This window comes from Colletotrichum tamarilloi (genome assembly GCF_030869305.1).
Source record: "Colletotrichum tamarilloi strain Tom-12 chromosome Unknown Scaffold_99.1, whole genome shotgun sequence".
NCBI classification, from domain to species: Eukaryota; Fungi; Ascomycota; class Sordariomycetes; order Glomerellales; family Glomerellaceae; genus Colletotrichum; species Colletotrichum tamarilloi.
The window spans coordinates 69,179-87,752 of NW_026849482.1; the positions used below are offsets into that span (position 1 = coordinate 69,179).

The 18,574-nt window shown below is 51.2% G+C and overlaps 6 protein-coding genes across 6 annotated transcripts; 4 read left to right on the plus strand and 2 right to left on the minus strand.

Moving 5' to 3' along the window:
• Window positions 1-840: 840 nt before the first annotated feature.
• On the minus strand, window positions 841-1,083 carry CTAM01_13584 (uncharacterized protein; the record flags this gene model as incomplete). Its single annotated transcript, XM_060529586.1, has 1 exon — window positions 841-1,083. The coding sequence occupies one exon, from the start codon at window positions 1,081-1,083 to the stop codon at window positions 841-843; it is 243 nt and encodes an 80-aa protein (XP_060375843.1).
• A 173-nt stretch (window positions 1,084-1,256) lies between these two features.
• On the plus strand, window positions 1,257-2,671 carry CTAM01_13585 (glycosyl hydrolase family 10; the record flags this gene model as incomplete). The annotated part of the gene is made up of 4 exons (XM_060529587.1): window positions 1,257-1,511; window positions 1,590-1,645; window positions 1,701-1,949; window positions 2,005-2,671. The coding sequence occupies 4 exons, from the start codon at window positions 1,257-1,259 to the stop codon at window positions 2,669-2,671; spliced, it is 1,227 nt and encodes a 408-aa protein (XP_060375844.1).
• Window positions 2,672-4,426: 1,755 nt separating this feature from the next.
• On the plus strand, window positions 4,427-5,613 carry CTAM01_13586 (zinc-binding dehydrogenase; the record flags this gene model as incomplete). The annotated part of the gene is made up of 2 exons (XM_060529588.1): window positions 4,427-4,613; window positions 4,712-5,613. The coding sequence occupies 2 exons, from the start codon at window positions 4,427-4,429 to the stop codon at window positions 5,611-5,613; spliced, it is 1,089 nt and encodes a 362-aa protein (XP_060375845.1).
• Window positions 5,614-6,164: 551 nt separating this feature from the next.
• On the minus strand, window positions 6,165-7,600 carry CTAM01_13587 (oxidase; the record flags this gene model as incomplete). The annotated part of the gene is made up of 3 exons (XM_060529589.1): window positions 6,165-6,495; window positions 6,564-6,738; window positions 6,790-7,600. The coding sequence occupies 3 exons, from the start codon at window positions 7,598-7,600 to the stop codon at window positions 6,165-6,167; spliced, it is 1,317 nt and encodes a 438-aa protein (XP_060375846.1).
• Window positions 7,601-9,846: 2,246 nt separating this feature from the next.
• On the plus strand, window positions 9,847-11,245 carry CTAM01_13588 (CFEM domain-containing protein; the record flags this gene model as incomplete). Its single annotated transcript, XM_060529590.1, has 6 exons — window positions 9,847-10,053; window positions 10,110-10,146; window positions 10,199-10,266; window positions 10,317-10,699; window positions 10,756-10,823; window positions 10,878-11,245. Coding segments are annotated over 6 exons (1,131 nt in total), but the record flags the coding sequence as incomplete, so codon positions are not given.
• Window positions 11,246-12,981: 1,736 nt separating this feature from the next.
• Window positions 12,982-15,207, plus strand: CTAM01_13589 (choline dehydrogenase; the record flags this gene model as incomplete). Its single annotated transcript, XM_060529591.1, has 4 exons — window positions 12,982-13,040; window positions 13,099-13,366; window positions 13,426-14,067; window positions 14,134-15,207. 4 exons carry the CDS (start codon window positions 12,982-12,984, stop codon window positions 15,205-15,207), a joined length of 2,043 nt encoding a protein of 680 aa, XP_060375848.1.
• Window positions 15,208-18,574: the final 3,367 nt, after the last annotated feature.

Consider the following 18,574-nt stretch of genomic DNA (forward strand, 5'->3'; position numbering starts at 1 on the left):
CGGTTACTTCGACTTCCGTCGCGAGAATCTATATGTCTTCTAATTAGCATGAGGCCTGTTCATGATGGACATGATGCGCACAAATTTGCCTAGATAGCCGTGACAGGGCTTCCTATCGTTGCGTACTTAGGTTGTTCGCTCCTCATCGCATCCCCCGATTTCTACATTCACGCAGTAGTGGCCGGCGTTGGCCGTGAATCTCCGTTCACGACTTCACACGCGCATATCCGCCTTTCAAATTGGCTGTCCTGCCAAGCACTAGACGCCTGCTGCGATGTAACTCCAGCGGGAAGGCGAAGAAAAAGATATTCAGGCTAATATGGGAATCCGGCATTGGGTCAACCCTTGACTCTCCCGTAGCCACGGTTCTCTAAATATCGACGCGTTCATTAAGGACCCTCGATCTCGGACCTCATTATGGCAGCGTGGGTGGCTACTGGTGGAATTTTCTCAGATCCCAGTTTCTGGGCCCGGGAACTTGAAATGAGCTTGTCGACGCCTGCCACTTGCACATTACGGACAACTTTCCTCTTCTCTGTCAACCTTTTCTTCTGGTTCCCTCCGTCTGCACAACAACCCCGCGCTCACACGCGCCAAAAAAGAAATCTTGGAAATGGGCCTACGGCGCAGGCGAGATGCCCACTTTCTCCCCCTCGCGCTAGCCCAGGCACAGGAATTCTCGGAGCACCCTCCGAGCGCCAAGTCAGTTTGCCAGACATGGCCACGGCACTGCTGCTGTTGCTCCGTCTGACTTGCGCGGCCAGTATACCTATCTGGTGCAATGAGACATATGATAGTTCTCAGCGAGTTTGCACATGACGCGATCGAGCTGGGAGAGGTTCACTCCGGGTAAAAAGGATGAATACCTCTGCAGGAGATCTGAGGGTCCTTCCTGCTTGACGCTGAACCACCACGATAATTTCCCCAATATTTGCGTGGGTGCTTAGCAGCGGGAAGCACATCCTTCGGGCCGGCGATGCCACACCCCACGTGGGAAAGTCGAGAATCCAGGAATATTCCAAAGTCATGTTCGATGGCCAGCCAACCTAGTGAGAGCCAAGAGACAAAGGGTGAAAGCAGCATGCAATGTGACCCCAGGTCAGACCTCCCTCGCGATGGAGTTTGTTCAGGATCATGTATAAGTCTACGGTGCCCACCCCAGGGAAGGTGTCGATAAGAGATGATGCTCTAGTTGTCAGACGTGGACGCATCGCTCAGCTCATCGACCATCAATCAGAATCAGAAAGTCGAACATCATGTACGCCAAGGCTGTTCTCGCGGTTCTGTTGGGCTCCGGCCTCGTTTCGGCTCAGCTCAACACCCTTGCCGTCCGCGCCGGTCTGAAGTACTTCGGCACGGCCGTCGATGAGCGCCGCACAACTACGGATGCCGCCTACATGGCAATTGTGAACAACACTGCCGAGTTTGGTTCCCTGGTACCTGAGAACGGACAAAAATGGGCGTATACCGAGCCTACTCAGAACACCTTCTCTTACACCTCGGGAGACATTGTACGTGATGCTCCAGGGCATGGAGGCTCGGCTAGATCCATTAGACTGAGCGCGGGCTGACTCGATGATCTCGCCTAGATTCCGAATATTGCAAAGGCGAACGGCCAGATCCTGAGATGCCACACCTTGACATGGTAAACATCCCTTTAGTATGAGCATTGGTGGTGCACAACTCTGACCAGGAACCAGGCACTCTCAACTCCCCAACTGGGTCTCGAGCGGATCATGGACAGCAGCAACCCTGACTGCCGTCATCAACACGCATATTTCCAACGTTCTAAAGCACTATCTCGGCCAGTGCTACGCCTGGGATGTCGTCAATGAAGCAGCAGCAGACGACGGAAGCTGGCGCACCAGCGTCTTCTACACTGTCCTCGGCACCGACTACCTTCCCATCTCCTTTAGAGCTGCCAGGGCTGCTGATCCCAATGCCAAGCTGTAAGCCAGAGAGTCCCCTGCCTCTTACCACCCAATCACTAATGGAAGGACCCAGCTACTACAACGACTACAACCTCGAGTACAACGGCGCAAAGACCAACCGCGTCTACGAAGCCGTCACCATCGTCCAGAACGCCGGCGCACCCATCGACGGTGTTGGCTTCCAGGGCCACTTGATCGTGGGCTCCACCCCGGGCCGCAGCGCCCTCGCGACCGCCCTCCGCCGCTTCACCGCCCTCGGCCTCGAAGTCGCGTACACGGAGCTCGACATCCGCCACTCCAGCCTGCCCGCCTCCAGCGCCGCCCTCGTCACACAGGGCAACGACTACGCCAACGTCGTCGGTTCCTGCTTGGACGTTGCCGGGTGCGTCGGCGTCACCATCTGGGGCTTCACCGACAAGTACAGCTGGATCCCTGAGACATTCAGCGGTGCCGGTGATGCCCTTCTGTGGGACGCCAGCTTCAACAAGAAGCCTGCGTACACGTCTGTTTCCTCTGTACTTGCTGCTGCTGCTACTGGTGCCGTTCCGACTACGACTTCGCGCGCGACGACCCTGATTACGACTACTACGTCTGCTGCTGCGACTACGAGTACCGCTGCCTCTGGCGCTGGACAGGTCCGCTGGGGCCAGTGCGGTGGTATTGGCTGGACCGGGCCTACTACTTGCCAGTCTCCTTACGTCTGTACCAAGGCGAATGACTACTACTCTCAATGTCTCTGAGAGATTACGGGATTCTTCTTTAATCGCCCGCTCTCTATGGTGAGCAACAAGCAAGGGATGGAGAGGGTACGGCACTTTCGGGGATGGCGGGGTAGAGGTGGGGGTGGGTTCAGGCTGGATTCCATGCCCATTTGATTGAACCAGATGTAAATACTTGACCTTCATGTTCATACTTACTTAGTACTTTGATTCATGAAGAATGAATTCAACTGTTTGATCCTGGCTAACGTATGCTCTTTCGGCAATACTTGATGTTTTGTGTGACCATCGACGTCACGGTTGATGATCATAGAGAACTGTGTTTTCATCCACGGGGAAAACCCACTCAATCTCGCTCCCGAGCTCCTAGACTAAGCGTGTGATTGTCGCTACATCGCTCCAGCATGGGAACCAGACGTAAGCACAGAAACACTAATATGGCTACTAACTGAGTTTCCTGGTATTATGCTGCACCTCGGCTCGTCGTCGTAGAGTTTAGTGCTCTTAAGTCCGGGAGCATAAGAATAACTTGGTAGAGGCTACGGGTAGGCACATTAGAAACGAGCGACTGGCACAAGCTTCACCGCTAAATCAATCATCCATGCAAGGTAAACGCCGATAGTAACCCTCCTCATCGCCTATCACCGATGGATGTACCTAGGAATTTGTAATGATGCCGCGGAAGCGGCGCAACACAAATGGCACAGGCTAGTTGAGGGGGAATCAAAGGCTATTCTGCAAATCTGCGATGCGATCGAATGATACGCGACGCCGTCGTCCCGGACGATCGGCAATAAGCACCTTAGTGCATATCAAGCATACTAACGCACATGTTTCCATGGGATGACAAGGGAACTAGCTAAAGCCAGCAAGCCAAGAAGAACGTCTGTCAGCGCCTCCGTCAGCAGGCTGCAGCAGAAAAGAATGGAAAAGCTTTATGCATGCTGGTGTCTGGCTCGGGAGGAAGCGTACGAAGTACGGAGTACATACGGATTTTGAGCTTGGCCTGCATTGCCCCAGGTCACTGACAGGCTGTGCTACGCCGCACAACAGCATGGAATCGAACAATTGAACCTCATCCACGGACACCGTGGGGCTTCATGCTGGAAACGTCAGCTAATTCACGTAGCTTATCTGACTCGCGCGAGCCCCCGCGGCCAAAGGAAATCCGGACTTTTGACCGTGGAGGGGCATTGGGGTTAGAACAAGTTAATCCAATTACATGTCTCAGTTGCCAAGAACAAAACCCACTGAAGATTTCCACCCCTCCTCTCTGCGTCATCATCTGAAGTGGCGGGCGAAGCTAGTCCTTTCCGGCCCAAGCACCTGCGAGTTTGGAAGCTTGACACCGCCAGAAAGGCCAGACCAAAAGCTGAGTAGAACCACCCAAAAAGAAAACGAACCCATCCGCGGCATTGACGGCTGCCCCTGGGCGTCGGAAGGCTCCGTAGATATGCCGGCAAGCTCATTGAACTGTTTAAACTCGGTATAGTGCCGTCTTAACTCCAGCTAGCTCCGGTCAAGAGAGTTCTTGATGACATGATGAACGAAGGGGAATGGGCCCTAGCTCGCGGCATCTGTGGATGCCGTCATGGACCGTGGCCTCGGTGCTTTGTATTCTAAAAGTTCATACATAAACTCTGCCCCCCTCACCAAGTCGCTGATAGTTACTGCCTGATCAATTCGTGCTCTACAAGTTTTGAAGACGAAAATCGACTCCGACAGTACCATATCAACAACGCGAGTCAGCTTATCACAAACACAACACACACAATCATGTCCGACATCAAGTTTGAAGGATGGCTCGGCCACAGCCCCGACAGCGTCAACGGAAAGATGGAATGGGGCGCGTTCGAGCCCAAGAAGTGGACTGAAGACGACGTCGACATCGAGATCTCCCACTGCGGTATCTGCGGTTCTGACCTTCACATGCTCCGCTCGGGTTGGGCTGAGACCCCTTATCGTGAGTTTTCCCTCTTTACCCCGCCTCGACTCAAAACGCGGGGCTTTCAAGCAGCAATTGGTCAATTGTTCTTTGTTAACCTGTGCTCCTTTTCTCAGCTTGCTGCGTCGGACACGAGATCGTCGGCAAGGCCGTCCGCGTCGGCAAGAACGTGAAGCACGTCTCCGTTGGTGACCGCGTAGGTGTCGGTGCCCAGGCTCGCTCCTGCATGAAGTCCGACTGCCCCGAGTGCTCCATCGGACGCGAAAACTACTGCGGGCGTGCCAACATCAGCACCTACGGCTCCGTCTACCCCGATGGTGAGGGCAAGGCAATGGGTGGCTATGCCGACTACAACAGAACCAATGGACACTTCGTCATCAAGATCCCGGATGGTATTCCTTCTGAGGATGCCGCGCCCATGCTTTGCGGTGGCATCACAGTCTTCTCCCCGTTGAAGGAGAACGGTTGCGGACCTGGAAAGACTGTTGGTGTCGTTGGTGTTGGTGGTCTTGGCCACTTTGCTGTGCTCTTCGCCAAGGCCCTCGGCGCTGACAAGGTCATTGGTATCTCCAGAAAGGCCACCAAGAAGGACGAGGTCCTGAAGCTTGGAGCTGACGAGTACATTGCGACCGACGACGACAAGGACTGGTCCAAGACCAACGCCCGCAGCATCGATCTCATCATCTCTACTGTGTCCAGCGAGAAGATGCCCCTGCAACAGTACCTGAGACTGTTGAAGGTCTACGGCACATTCATCCAGGTCGGTGCCCCCGACGGTGGTAACCTGCCTCCCATCAACGCCTTCACTCTGCTCGCCAGCGGTATCAAGGTTGGTGGCAGCGGTATTGGCTCTCCCTCCGACATCAGGGAGATGCTTGAGCTCGCTGTCGAGAAGAAGGTCAAGCCTTGGGTCCAGAAGCGCCCGCTTAAGGACGCCAACAAGGCCATTGTCGACATGGAGCAAGGCCATGCTCGTTACAGATACGTTCTGGTTAACGAGAAGCACGCTAAGTTGTAAAAGTATCAAAAGGTTCGGAATGGACTATGTAGATTAGAAGATGAATGATGAAATGATGATGAGTTGAAGCTGAGTCTATGAATCTGATTGCAAACATGTGCTCGCACGAATTCTACATCGCGTTCGCGTTTGCTTCCACTTGTGGCTATCCGCGGTTTCTCAAGCTCGTGAGCGGTCGGGGCCATGGCTATGTCAACAATTAGGATGATTACCGTAAGCATGCTTACTCGACATGTACTTCACATCGCAATCAATGATCACTAAAACTATGGGGGCGAGGTTCCTACGCCAATACACTACTCTCGCTTCGATAATCAAGTACATCATGATGTTGTGTTATTGGTGTCCGTTTAATCACTCTTTAGTCAAGCACTCCCAAGGGTTAAGTCTTTCCTAGAATGCGAAGAGTAAATAGGGAGCATGGCTACTGCTCCAACAGCATGATTATGAATTAAGTAGGATATATATCGGCTGGTAAAAGTCTTGTCGCTTATACAGAGGCGGTTCTACATTACTGTGTATCATGGCACTCACAGACATGGATGACTATGTCAAAGGATGTTGTCAGCCATCTTCGCGCCGGGGTATTGTTCCTTGAGGCCTTCATCAAGACTCTTTCCGCCTACAGTCATATCCTTGAAGGCCGGGCAGGCCAAATTGAGGATGGCAGCGCCAACAGTGTCGGTGACAAGCTTGAGAGGCGCCTCAATGATGGTAAAGATTGTAGACAGCGAGTTTGGTGAGGCGGTCTTGAGAATCTCAAAGACAAAGCACAGCAGATTGTTGCCTTCCAACAGCTTGGTGAGGTTCAGGACACCACCGGTAAGGTCGGCGAGATTGACTCCCGCAAAGCTGTTGACCTTTCCCATGTTTCCGCCGATACTGTAGTGGCAGACTCGTTAACATGTTGCTTGATAATCTTTTGACTTGGGTACTTAGAGTGCACGTACCTTCCCAACTCAGGGTACTTGGCAATCCAGGCGAGAAGATCCAAGTTCAGCTGGACCAAGCCGTAGTCCACCGGCGTACGGTACCAGTTCTCTGGAATACGTTCCCAGCCTCTGTTGTACGTGAGATTGCCCTCTTCGCCCTCTATGGCGAAGAAGCTCTTCAAAGTTGCCTTGTCTAAGGGAATCAGTACATTAGTCCATTCTCTAACAAAGGCTGACAACTTACTTAAGAGACCAGTTGGATTCTCCGCGGAGTGGTTCGCAAACAAGCGGCAAGCAAACAAAAAGCCCGCGTTTCGAGCAATCATGCCGGTAAAAGGACCATAGTAAAAGTTCGGGTTGGTTGCAATAGTCTCGTTGAAGCGAATAGAGGCCCTGTCAGCGAATAACTCAAAGTTGTAATCGCCCTCGCCTGACGACATGTCGTAGAAGGACTGGAACTGCTCCATGACCATGGTGGAAGCGTCTCCCGTCATGTACAAGTCGGCTCTGGTGTTGGATGAATCACCCTCGATGATGTTATGGGAGCCATTCAGTCCACGAGGCGTACCAAGGAGACCGATCAGATTGCCCAAGATGTTGTTGGATCCGCTGGCAGCATCTCCAATGGAGAAACCTGGGTTAAGAGACAGAGGGTTTCCGACAAAAACAGTTCCCATCACTCCTAAAATTGTTGAAAGCTCCAATCCCATGCCAAACACAGTGTTGATAGCGGCCGTGACCTCGACTAAGCTCGTCACACCCTTGCGGCTGATGTAGCCATGGTTCGCCAGAGCGTTGAGCCCCGGGCAGGGACCACGCTGGGCGCCGTTCTTGAAGTCGGGTGCGATGAACTTGTGGTCGCCGGTTACATCGATAGGTGTTGTCAATGGGTCGAATAGAAGCCTCTTCTCATGTACCTCGTGAAAGGCGCTGGCGATGTGTCCGGAGAGCTTGGATGAGAGCTCCTCTCTGAGAGCATCAGCTGCGTATGCGGGGAACCCAAGGATGCCGCTGCCGAAACAGGGCAGAATAGAGAGAGCGTAATGCAGCTTCATTTTGAAGCGGCCAAGTCAAAAAGAGTGTGAGAATCGAATGATATGACGTGGGGTTGAAAGAGTGACGATGGATGACTGACGGTTGCCGGTGGGCTTGTGTCAATGATCTAGAGGTGGAGGATTGGAAATCGGAACATTATTCTTGGCCAGTCCCTTTTACTATGGAAGTTTGACGGGCCGCTGGTTCCGCGACGTGCGGAAACCAAACATTGGGATCAACTCGGGTTGGCCTAATCGTGGGCATCGGAAGACAGCCGGCCAGGAGAAACACATGGGTGGTCAGGTATCGTAGGCTTCATGGCAGTGGCCCCCAAATCCCACCGGCACTTCGCCTTCCTCATCATGATAGGAAAAAGATCTACTCAGGCTTCGTAGCTGCTCAATCTCAATTCTACTCATTGGGGATCTGGTATCAATCTGTTGGAAAGGGCGACTCCCATTTCCCAGGATGTAAGTTGGGGTTGCCTGGTTGGTTGTTGTCAAGTAAACTTTACCAGTTTAGCTCGAATAACCCCTGGCCAGCATGTAACCCTTTGAAATTGAGCAATTGTCATATCGAGGCAGCCCAGAATTGATAACTCGAAGGATCTGCATTTGAATTCCCCGATAGCCCCATTTCTGAACTTTGAGGTCTCCAAAAGTTTGACGGACTCTCCGGGAACGCAGCAAACTTCCGTCAACGTCTTCTAGCGTGAGCATCAGCACTTGTGAAGTTGCACAATTTGACTGCCCACTGATCGACTGGTAGGAATTTAGACTGGAGAAGAGCCCAGGCTTACAGAGTTGCATTGAGGTGCCGACGTCCACAAGAGTGCCGATTCGGGCCTCACGCTTCCCGACTAAACCGCACACCGCTGGTCGGTGCCCCTGCACGGTGCAGTGGTTCCGGTTCCATGGCTCAACAGACGCGATGTGCTGCCCATCCGCAAGACATCAGGGGCAGATTCCTACGAGCCCCAGCACTTGTGGCAGTGTCAGACGCAATTGGGCAAATTCTCGTCCCCCTTGTATTCCTGAACCCTATTCGAGCACTTTACAACGAAGATCTCCAACAAAAACCGGGCATGGAATACAAGAAAAATTTGTGATAGAAACATCCACTACGCAGGGTCTTCGCGATTCCTTCGCGATTACTGTATCCCACCGCCCTCGCCGTTTGCTCTCGTGCTGCCTCACCAGCTCAATTCACAGTCTGTGGGCTTGAAGTCGTAATGGCAGAGTCTAAGATGACCAGCACGTGGTCCAGTCGCAGGGTCTGAAACAGATCCCTGTCTGTCATAATTCACGATGCACCCCGCTAGACATGGGATCCCGGAAGGCTGGCCGCTCCATAGTTGACGTGTTTGGCAACGGTCTTTCAGGAGAAGAAGGAATGCAACATGCTCGCCTTGCCGCTTTCGAAGTTTGATGTCTAAAATGACTTTCAGAGAGGGTTACATAGATGATTAGGGGGCGTTGATTATGCACAAGGGTAGATATACCAATCGAGCTAGTAGGGCTTGGTGATTTTCGCCAAGAAGTGGCAAAGACCAACAGGGACTCTCTCGCCATGGGAAGTCAGAAAGATCAGGGCCCGTCTGACGCAGTTGAATCAATGATTCAACGCGTCCCGTGTCTGTCGATGGGCACCCGCCCACAAATCGAAAGAAACCCTGCTGCCAGCTAACTTCCTAGAACCTGGTTTTGTCTTCGATGAAATGGAAACAATAACGTACGCCGGGATGCCGGCAGATGTGGCACAGATTTGGGGCCTCTTGGATCAAAAGATGAAAGAGCATTGAATAAGTCTTCATACCGACGGGATTCAGTCATTCATTCGTTCCTCCTTCTCCGTCTCTTCTCCTTCTTCCTTCCTTCGTCTTCTTCGAATTCCGTTTCCAGCCCTTCAAAGCTGGGACTAGAAATCATGAAATTCTTTGCCTTTATTTTGTTACTTTTGGCGTGGTGTCAAGGCGTGTGGGGTTTGTCCAAAACAGTTGATACCCCCGCGTCCACGGAGACTCCTCCGTTGTGCGGCGTAAGTCATGCATCCGGCTGACTGCTGGACGACTCCAGGAACTGACATTGGAATAGTTGCAATGCATTCAATCAGTCACTTTGGCAACGCAGCTATGCTCGCTCACTAACGCAACTTGCATATGCACCAATGTTGAGCTGAATGAGAAGATTTCACTCTGCGTGCACTCCAATTGCACTGTCCGGGAGGCACTACGTATGTTACTACTTGCCAGTGATGACTGAAAGTTGATGAACTTACGAACTTTCCAGTGGTTCAAAGTTACTCTAAGCACACTTGCGGTGCACCTTCACGAGACAGAACTGCATTAGTATGGGTCACCGGAGTGGTTTTTCTGGTTCTTGGCCTTTTGGCGTTCGTGTTGAGAGTCATGGCTCGACTTTGCCTGGGTGGCCAGTCTTGGGGGCCAGACGACTGGGTTATGTGTATTGCGGTGGTGAGTCAACTCTCTTCTGCCCTACGCAAATTATCGAGTTACTAACAGAATGGTAGGGCATGATGATACCACTCAACGCTCTATCGGTCCCAAGTAAGTCTTTCCATGTCTAGCCAATATTTTATGTTGCTGACTCGTCGCCAAGTCTCTCAAGTTGCTCTGGGCAAGGACATTTGGAACGTGCACCCTGACGACGTGACACAGTTTCTCTATGTAAGTCTTTTTCTGCAGATGTTCAGTGCCTTAACTGACTTTAGTATTAGCTTTTTTACTGGGACGAGCTTCTATACCTCGGCGCTTTGCCAGTCACCAAAATCTCAATTCTTCTCTTTTACCTCAAAATCTTTCCCAAAAGGGAAATAAGAATTGGCTGCTGGGTTCTTATCGGGCTCAACGTTGCATACTTCATCACCTTCGAACTCATCTCGATCTTCCAGTGCCGTCCGATCGATGGGGCCTGGAGAGCATGGGACAAGGAACACCCGGCAAAATGCAACAATATCAACATCCAGGGTTGGGCTGCGGCAATCATCAATATTCTTCTGGACTTGGCCACGTTGATTCTTCCGTTGAAAGAACTGTACAATCTTTCGCTTTCTACAAAGAAGAAGCTCATGGTCATTCTGATGTTCAGCGTTGGGTTCTTGTATGCTTGGCAAATTATCCATCCCGCAGAACTGTTTACTAACAAATTCTACTTAGTGTCACTATTGTGAGTGTGGTACGGTTGCATTCGCTGGCCAGCTATGCAACTACGAGCAATGCGACGCGTAAGTTTCTACCCAACATACCAGTGGGAAAGCATTAAGCTAATGTGATGCTAGAGGACTACGTCGAGGTCGGATACTGGAGCACTATTGAGGTTCCGGTAGGCGTCATCTGCGCCAGCATGCCTGCCATTCGCTCTCTATTCAGTCTGGTCTTTCCCAAGGTGTTCGGCACCACTCAAAGGGGCAAATCAAACTACGCAAATCTCTCTAGCCAACAGAAGGACCTTTCCAACTCCCAGAAGGTTTCATCCAAGGGCTCGTCAAAACCGGCTATTCGAGTGCTCAAGGAGTTCACAGTCCGGTCAAGACATCGGGATGATGTCTCCTACGTTGAGCATGAACTCACGGCAGGGCCGTTCACAGACCCCAGTTCGCGCCCGTCATCAGAAAAGAAGCCCATTACTCCACATGAATCTGTGTGAGCAAGGCATCATGAGGAATTTTACTGGCCGGCGTTCATCTGCTGTTTATTCCTCTCACTCATTTACCCGCTTCCTTTTTTCGGCAACATTTAGACACACAGAAGAGGATCGATCCTGCTACCATCTTTTTTAATTTTGACAGCATAAAGCTGCACTGAGATACCACATACGAACATAGAACATAAACATAATTCATACTGTCATTATGGAAGTTAACCCTGCCTTGAGACTTTGCTGCAGTCCGCATTACCCGCCAGGTCAAAGTCCGAGACCCATGTTCCACGCCATCCAAATCAAGTCATGTTTCCTTGGAAATGTTTCTCTTGGTTAGCCCTACCCCAGACCTAGCTTACGGATACGCTAAAAATCCGAACGCCACTTGACGGGATGAGAATCCTCTTAACGGCCGTTGACTATTGCGCTAGCCAGTATGAGCATTGAGCAGAAAACACGAAAGCTCGAACAGTGGAGCAAAGTTGTTGGAACAAGGGTCGTTGCCAAGGGTCTCCTCAACGCAATGCCGATCTCTGCCTCCTTTTGTCCTTGAAGGAGCTTCACGTCTCTCGTTCCTATCTCGTCAAAACTTTCTCTGCAGAGCAAACCCCTCCGGCAGAGTGCCATTCTCATCTTCATCCCCTGCGAAATCAATCTTTCTCGAAGGTTTCAGTGGCATGCGGTGGGGGCTATGCCATTTCCATCTTGGGACTTAATGGGGGTCTAGGCCCCCCGTTGTATCTGTCATTGCGATCGTCTGCCTTGCAGTTTTAGCCCAGCCGGGGGCTAGGAAGCGGTCCGTAGAAAGACTGCCCGCAGCAATGTCTGAGTCAACCTCCCTGCAAAGCCATTGTCATAGCGCATATCGGCTCCCTCGCGCCCGCGACCCTTGTTAATGCTGAAGCTTCACGAAGAACGCCAACGTCTAACGACAAGCTTAGCATTATGGCTGCGTTGCATCGTCAAATTCAGCTCCTTGGCAGCTTTTATGCCAATGGCCACTCTTCATCGCAAGAGGCCTGGACAAACTTTCTGCTGCGTGATCTAAGGTTTCTCGTGGCATTGATTCCTTATCCATCGTGGACTCATGGCTTTCCTCAAGTGACCAACGCCGAATGCGGAAGCCTGCTGAACCTTGTATTCTTCCAGCTCCGAATCAGTTCTCTGGACTTTTCCGCAATCCCTGAGTTGGAGGGTGGCATCGGCAATGACAATTAACCCACTTACCTTCTGCCCTTGAGATCAAACTTGACGGAGGAGCAGGGCATGGTAAGCATGGATTTTCCTAATCCATGAGGACTTCGAAGGTTGGAATCCTGGCTTATGAAGAGGAGAAGTATAGTTTTCATCGTGGCCATGGAATAGTCCACTCAAAAAGAAGTCGTCATTGAGGACGATCAACATGAAGGGTCGGCATCTTGAAGCGGAGCAGGAACACGGCATCTCCTGAGGCCTGTCACCTCGGACAATTCCCATTCCCTAAACTGACAGTTCTCCGATGGGCCTCACTTCCAGAAGACAGGGCTTTGTTACCAGACCGCCTATCAATACCGCTTAGGTAATGGCTGACCTCTCCTTTCTTTCCATTCAGGCTGTCTCATCAGTGCCGTTGACCAAGAATATCAAGCTTTCAAATGCGGCTCGTCTTCGATCTGACTCGATGTTCTGAGACCTTTGTATCCATCTGACCCATTGTCACTCTTTTTTCTCTTTTGAGCAGCCCGTGTTGCCAAGCGCTCAAGATGCGCGTTTCACTCCTTTTCACACTCGTTACTGTTTTGGCCGACTCAGCCTCTTCCATGTAAGTCGTTCCGAGCAGAATTCTTCTTGGAGACCTAAAATATTGACATTTTCATTAGCGCTGTCCCATGGAAGACTGCAAGGCAACAGCCTCGCCATGAGCCCTTCATTGGTCGACGCGCCGCCAACACCACTCTTGACAACTACGATTATGTCGTTGTTGGCTCGGGTCCTGGAGGAGGCCCTGTTGCTGCCAATCTTGCCATCGCCGGATACAAGGTGTTGCTGATTGATGCTGGAGGAGACTCAGGGGACTCATGGACGGAGAAGGTCCCGGCTCTTCACCTTATGTCAACTGAGTTCGAGGACACAAGATGGAACTACTTCGTAAGTGTTCTAAGTACGCAAAGAGCGTGACAGAAAGTGCCTTGACTAATACCATGTAGGTCAACCACTATCCCGACCTCGAGCAACAGAAGAGAGATTCCAAGATGACGTACGAGATGCCCGACGGCAGTTTCTACGTCGGGCTTGATCCTCCAGCTGGAGCAACCCCTCTTGGTGTTTGGTATCCTCGCGCCGGAACTTTGGGAGGTTGTTCTCGCCATAACGCTCTCATCACCATCAACGCTCATGACAGTGATTGGACGAACATTGCCACACTCACCGGCGATGATACCTGGAAGCCAGACAACATGCGCTCGTACTTCCAAAAGATCGAGAAGAACATGTACCTTCCATCAAGCATCATTGGGCATGGGTACAGTGGATGGCTTGGTACCTCGCTTACTTCTCTGTCACTTGTGGTTGAGGACCAGAAGCTGCTGTCGTTGATTATTTCCGCTGCTACTGCCATGGGGAAGAGCCTTCTTGGATTGGTGCTCAGCACTGTCACTGGTCTTGGCCAGGTCCTCCTTCGAGATCTCAACGCGCCTGGCCAGACTAGCAAGACTGGACTGTACCAGGTTCCGCTTTCTATGACTAATTCCATCCGTGGTGGTCCTAGAGATCTCATTTTGGATACTGCCAACGCTGTCAATGCTGATGGATCGCGCAAGTATCATCTTGATATCAAGCTCGATACTCTTGTAAGATTTCTTGAACCAGAGTTTCATAGAAGTTGATAAATCGTGTCGTTTACTAACCTCCTTTAGGTCACCAAGATTCGATTTGATGAGAGTGGTGACAAGCCTCGCGCGGTTGGTGTCGACTTCTTGGAGGGCTCCAGCCTTTACCGCGCCGATCCCCGCTCAGGATCTGCTTCATCGACGGGCTCTGGTAGCGTTGATGCCAATCGTGAGGTCATCATCTCTGCTGGTTCTTTCAACACACCTCAGCTTCTGAAGCTCAGTGGTATCGGTCCGAAGGCAGAGCTCGACTCTTTCAAGATTCCTGTTGTCGTCGATCTACCGGGTGTCGGAACCAACATGCAGGATCGCTACGAGGCAACCGTGATCGGCAAGACCAACAGTGACTTTGTCATCACAAGCAAGTGCACTTTCTTGGAGACGTCTCCCGACCCTTGCCTCGAGGACTACCAGAACGGCCTCGAACCCATCACTAAGGGCGTGTACGCCACTAATGGCATCGCGATCGCCGTCATCCTCAAGTCTTCCGTTGCCGAGAACGAGCCCGACTTGCTCATCTCCGGCGCGCCGGCCAAATTCAAGGGGTACTTCCCCGGCTACGCCTCTGACTCGCTCGCCGACGCACAGCACTGGGCATGGATCATTCTCAAGGCTCACAGCAGAAACAATGCTGGTACAGTGACCTTGAAGTCGACTGATCCCAGGGACATGCCCCTCATCAACTTCAATTACTACGACACGGGCGTCAACAGCAACGGGGAGGGCGACAAGGATCTTCAGGCTACCTATGAGGGCTTCGAGTTCGCCCGAAAGGCCTTCGATAGCCTCATCCCGCTCGACGGCAGCTTCCCCGAGGTTTGGCCCGGTACCAATACCTCCACGGAAGTGGACGCCAAACAATTCCTCAGGGACGAGGCATGGGGACACCACGCTTCGTGTACTTGTCCTATCGGTGCTGATGATGACCCGATGGCTGTACTTGACACTAACTTCAAGGTCCGCGGTACCGAGGGCCTAAGAGTTGTTGATGCTAGTGTCTTCCCCAAGATCCCTGGATTCTACATTGCGCTGCCGTTATATGTGGTGTCGGAGAAGGCTAGCGATGTGATCATTCAGGAAGCCAAGGCGTCATCATCTTGAGAACTCAGCACCCATTCAACACTCGCAAGAGTTTCCTATGCAAATTATAACTTCGTCCCAGCGCGCGTAAAGGTCTTAGCTTTGGGTAGAGTAATTTTCTAGATTAATAATACAGAGATACCATATTTCTTTCAAAAGCTATCGTGACGCTGTGATACGACTTGAGTTGACGTGAACACTAACTGACATGGAAGAAATCTATACGATGTTTACATGCAAGAGTGGACTAGAAACCCAGCTGGCAGTCGGATGATGTTCCTCGAAAAGAGCAGAATTGAATGAACGGGGCCGAGATCATCGCTGATTATGGCGCTTAGAACCAAATGGTATTCTGCAGACAGCCCTTGACCTATGTTCATCGTATTGACTCAAGAAGTTGAGAATGATATACTGTCCATGTGCTCAATTAAATTCTTGAGTAAAACAATTCGATGTCGGCTGCAATAGTACATACCTACATGACCTATTAGTAGGATGTACCTCAAAATACAAAAGCATCCATGCCACACTAGAAATCCAGACTAAAATGGGACATCGGTACGTTGATCAAGAATTATCCACCGACAAAAGTATCTGGGGCCATAGGGCCAAGTCAACATTTCGAAATGATGTATTTTTCATATAAGGTATGTAAACCGCTGGTGATGATTCAAGCACTCTGAGTTACAAATTAGGTTGATTGAACAGAGTCAATATTTGAACTTGCGCGGGTGGGTCTGAGCATCTGCAAAGGCTTAAGGGATGTTGTGAATGAGGAACCTCACGTCATATTTGGGAAACTTACTCTTCACTTACAGTTGAGCGTAAACCAGCTAAGTTCACTGAGATTAGCAGACTGATATCATATCGAGCCTCATGCACAACCCGCTGTCACTGGAAGTACTATAACTGAAGGTCCACCTTCTTTGGAATAGGTCGACTAAGCCTTGGTACGGAGGTAGAGGCAGACGCATATTCAAGCGGCGGGACCTCGTTAGTCACTGCGCACGTGACGGGGTAGTTACCTACTTTTATCAATCGTAAACATGAGTCAACATCGGCTTTGCCCGTGCTATTCAAGCATGGCCGAAGTACAGGCTGGCAACCTTTCGCTTCATCTCCGCTTTGTGATGACACCTAGATTGAACCCAGTTATGGATAGTTGTGCTGGTCACCAAGTGCTTGTTATGAGAGCTAAACAATAGGAATCTTTCCACGCTTATGTATCTTCAATCACTCAAGCGTCTTGACGTCTTGTCGCAGAAGCCTGGCAGGCTTCCGAGTACAATATCGTAGCATTCAAAGTGCCGTGGCCTTGAACGCTTGATGCTCGTTGATCTCACACATTGTTGTGGGCGAGGAAATCAGACCTGGGCCCTACAGACATCAAAGGGCTTACGCTCAGTGACTTGAGTAGAACTGTTCACATGATTGGAGCGATTCCTCCTCAGCCACTCCGCTGCTCACACGACCACACACTTACCCAAGCGGGGATAGAATGGAATTCTGGCAGCTGGATCAAGGAGAGCCGCAAACGATCGACGCCAGTGGTAGTCTGCAAGCAGGGTCCACGGAATTGGATTCCTGGCATCTTGCAGATGTCCCATGACGACAATAGAGTCAGGAACATCTCAATGAGTTGAGCCTCAGCGGGGCACTCGTATGTCACATCACACGACGTTGCCCTGCGTTTGCCCTCATATGTTCTACTACTTGATACATCCCAACATCATGGCACTCATATGGTCGCTCACTGGACTCTTAGTGATAAGTAGTCACGTTTCACCCAGTTTGATAGGTGAAGACTTCTGACTCACGAACATTGAACGGACTGGTGATCGAACTCGTCTCCAAAAACCCCCAATTCTGCTCATGTTGCGATAGAAGTTGGACGTCCAAATCATAGAATACCCAGATGTAGGACTGCCGAGCAAGTGAGTCGTGACGATCAACTATGGGCCTACAAGGCGTAACCAGACGTCATTCAAGAAACATATGTAGTTGCTGAAGATCGGACTCAGTCGACAGTCCTGTCAACACCCATCGTCAGATCGAAAAGAAGGAGAAAAAAATACAGATGTCTTTTCGATTCAATTGCGCAAGTAACGGATCATTCACTCTTGATTCCCCACTTCAGGCTCGCGATGTCGGAACCCGGAAACAGGGCTACTGCCGAGGTTGACCTCGGCTATGAAATGAACACCAAGGAACCTCGATGGCTCTGTATCCGGAAATCACCATTGTATGATTGAATCTGTGCTATGGTATGATATGACCTTAACCCTGGAACATGAGGTTATGGTTAAAAGCTGCGCGTCCAATTTCCAATGCGTGATGAAAAGGGCCGAATAGATCGACGCTTGAGCACTTCGCGCTCCGACCCCAGTATGAAAAGAAGAACCCCAAAACTCCACAATAACCATCATGGGAACAGCATCGGATTCCGAAGGAGCCTCACGAACATGGAGGAGTGCGTGACAGGCAAATATCAGTCAAGGTACCCGCATGGCAACCCAGGCTCCAGCTGAGGGCTGACAAACCCTGAGAGGCGGTACAGGTCTAGTTCTCCAATACTTGCATGGGCAACTCCACAAAACTCAACTGTTTCCCCATGGGTGTGGTCTGCTTGGGAGGAGTGGCACGGTGATTTGATGGGGCCTGGATATCCCACAAATTGCTTTATCCAGCAGTCTACTAGCATCGAATGCCGGCATTCTGCCCGGGCGTGGAATTATCATGACGTAGGCGCCGCTCACGAGACCTCTCACACCGGGACACTGGGAATATCGGGAGAATGAAGTCGCGTACGCAACTATTTTACCATCATCGGCATCGTGAACGGCTTTTCTGCCATGGATCAAGACGGACTCTTGGCGTTAAGACCGGACTCCGCGCTAATCGGCCGATCAACAGTTCAGCGTTACTAAATAACCGTTGTTTTACCGGCGGCAGGCTCCTCGACCTTCTCTATGACATGTTCCAAGGAGCACGAGGCTCGGTTTTCAGCGTAAATCATGACCCGAGGGCGAAGAACAGGGCCGATTAGATGTGCGGGGAAGCCGGGGGCACTGGGACAGAGTATTCTTTCTCTCCGATTTGGGACGACCAGTTCCACGGCCTTGGCCCCCAGAGTCCCCTCAATTTCTGAGTGTTCGTGAAGAGATTCCCCCAAAGAGCTACTCCAACCGCCATCACGAAGAAATTTCAAAGAAAAAACCTGCGTCTAGAGTCCTCTAGTGTCGGCGCAATGTCGGACCTCCACACAAAGTCGTGTGTCCCAGTGGTCCACTCACCTTAACGGCGGGGGCGGGGGTGGCTGGGATTAGGCCGGGGGCGGTCTTCTGCTCTTTGAAAAGCCGGTACGGAGCAAGCTTTGAGTGAGGTGAGA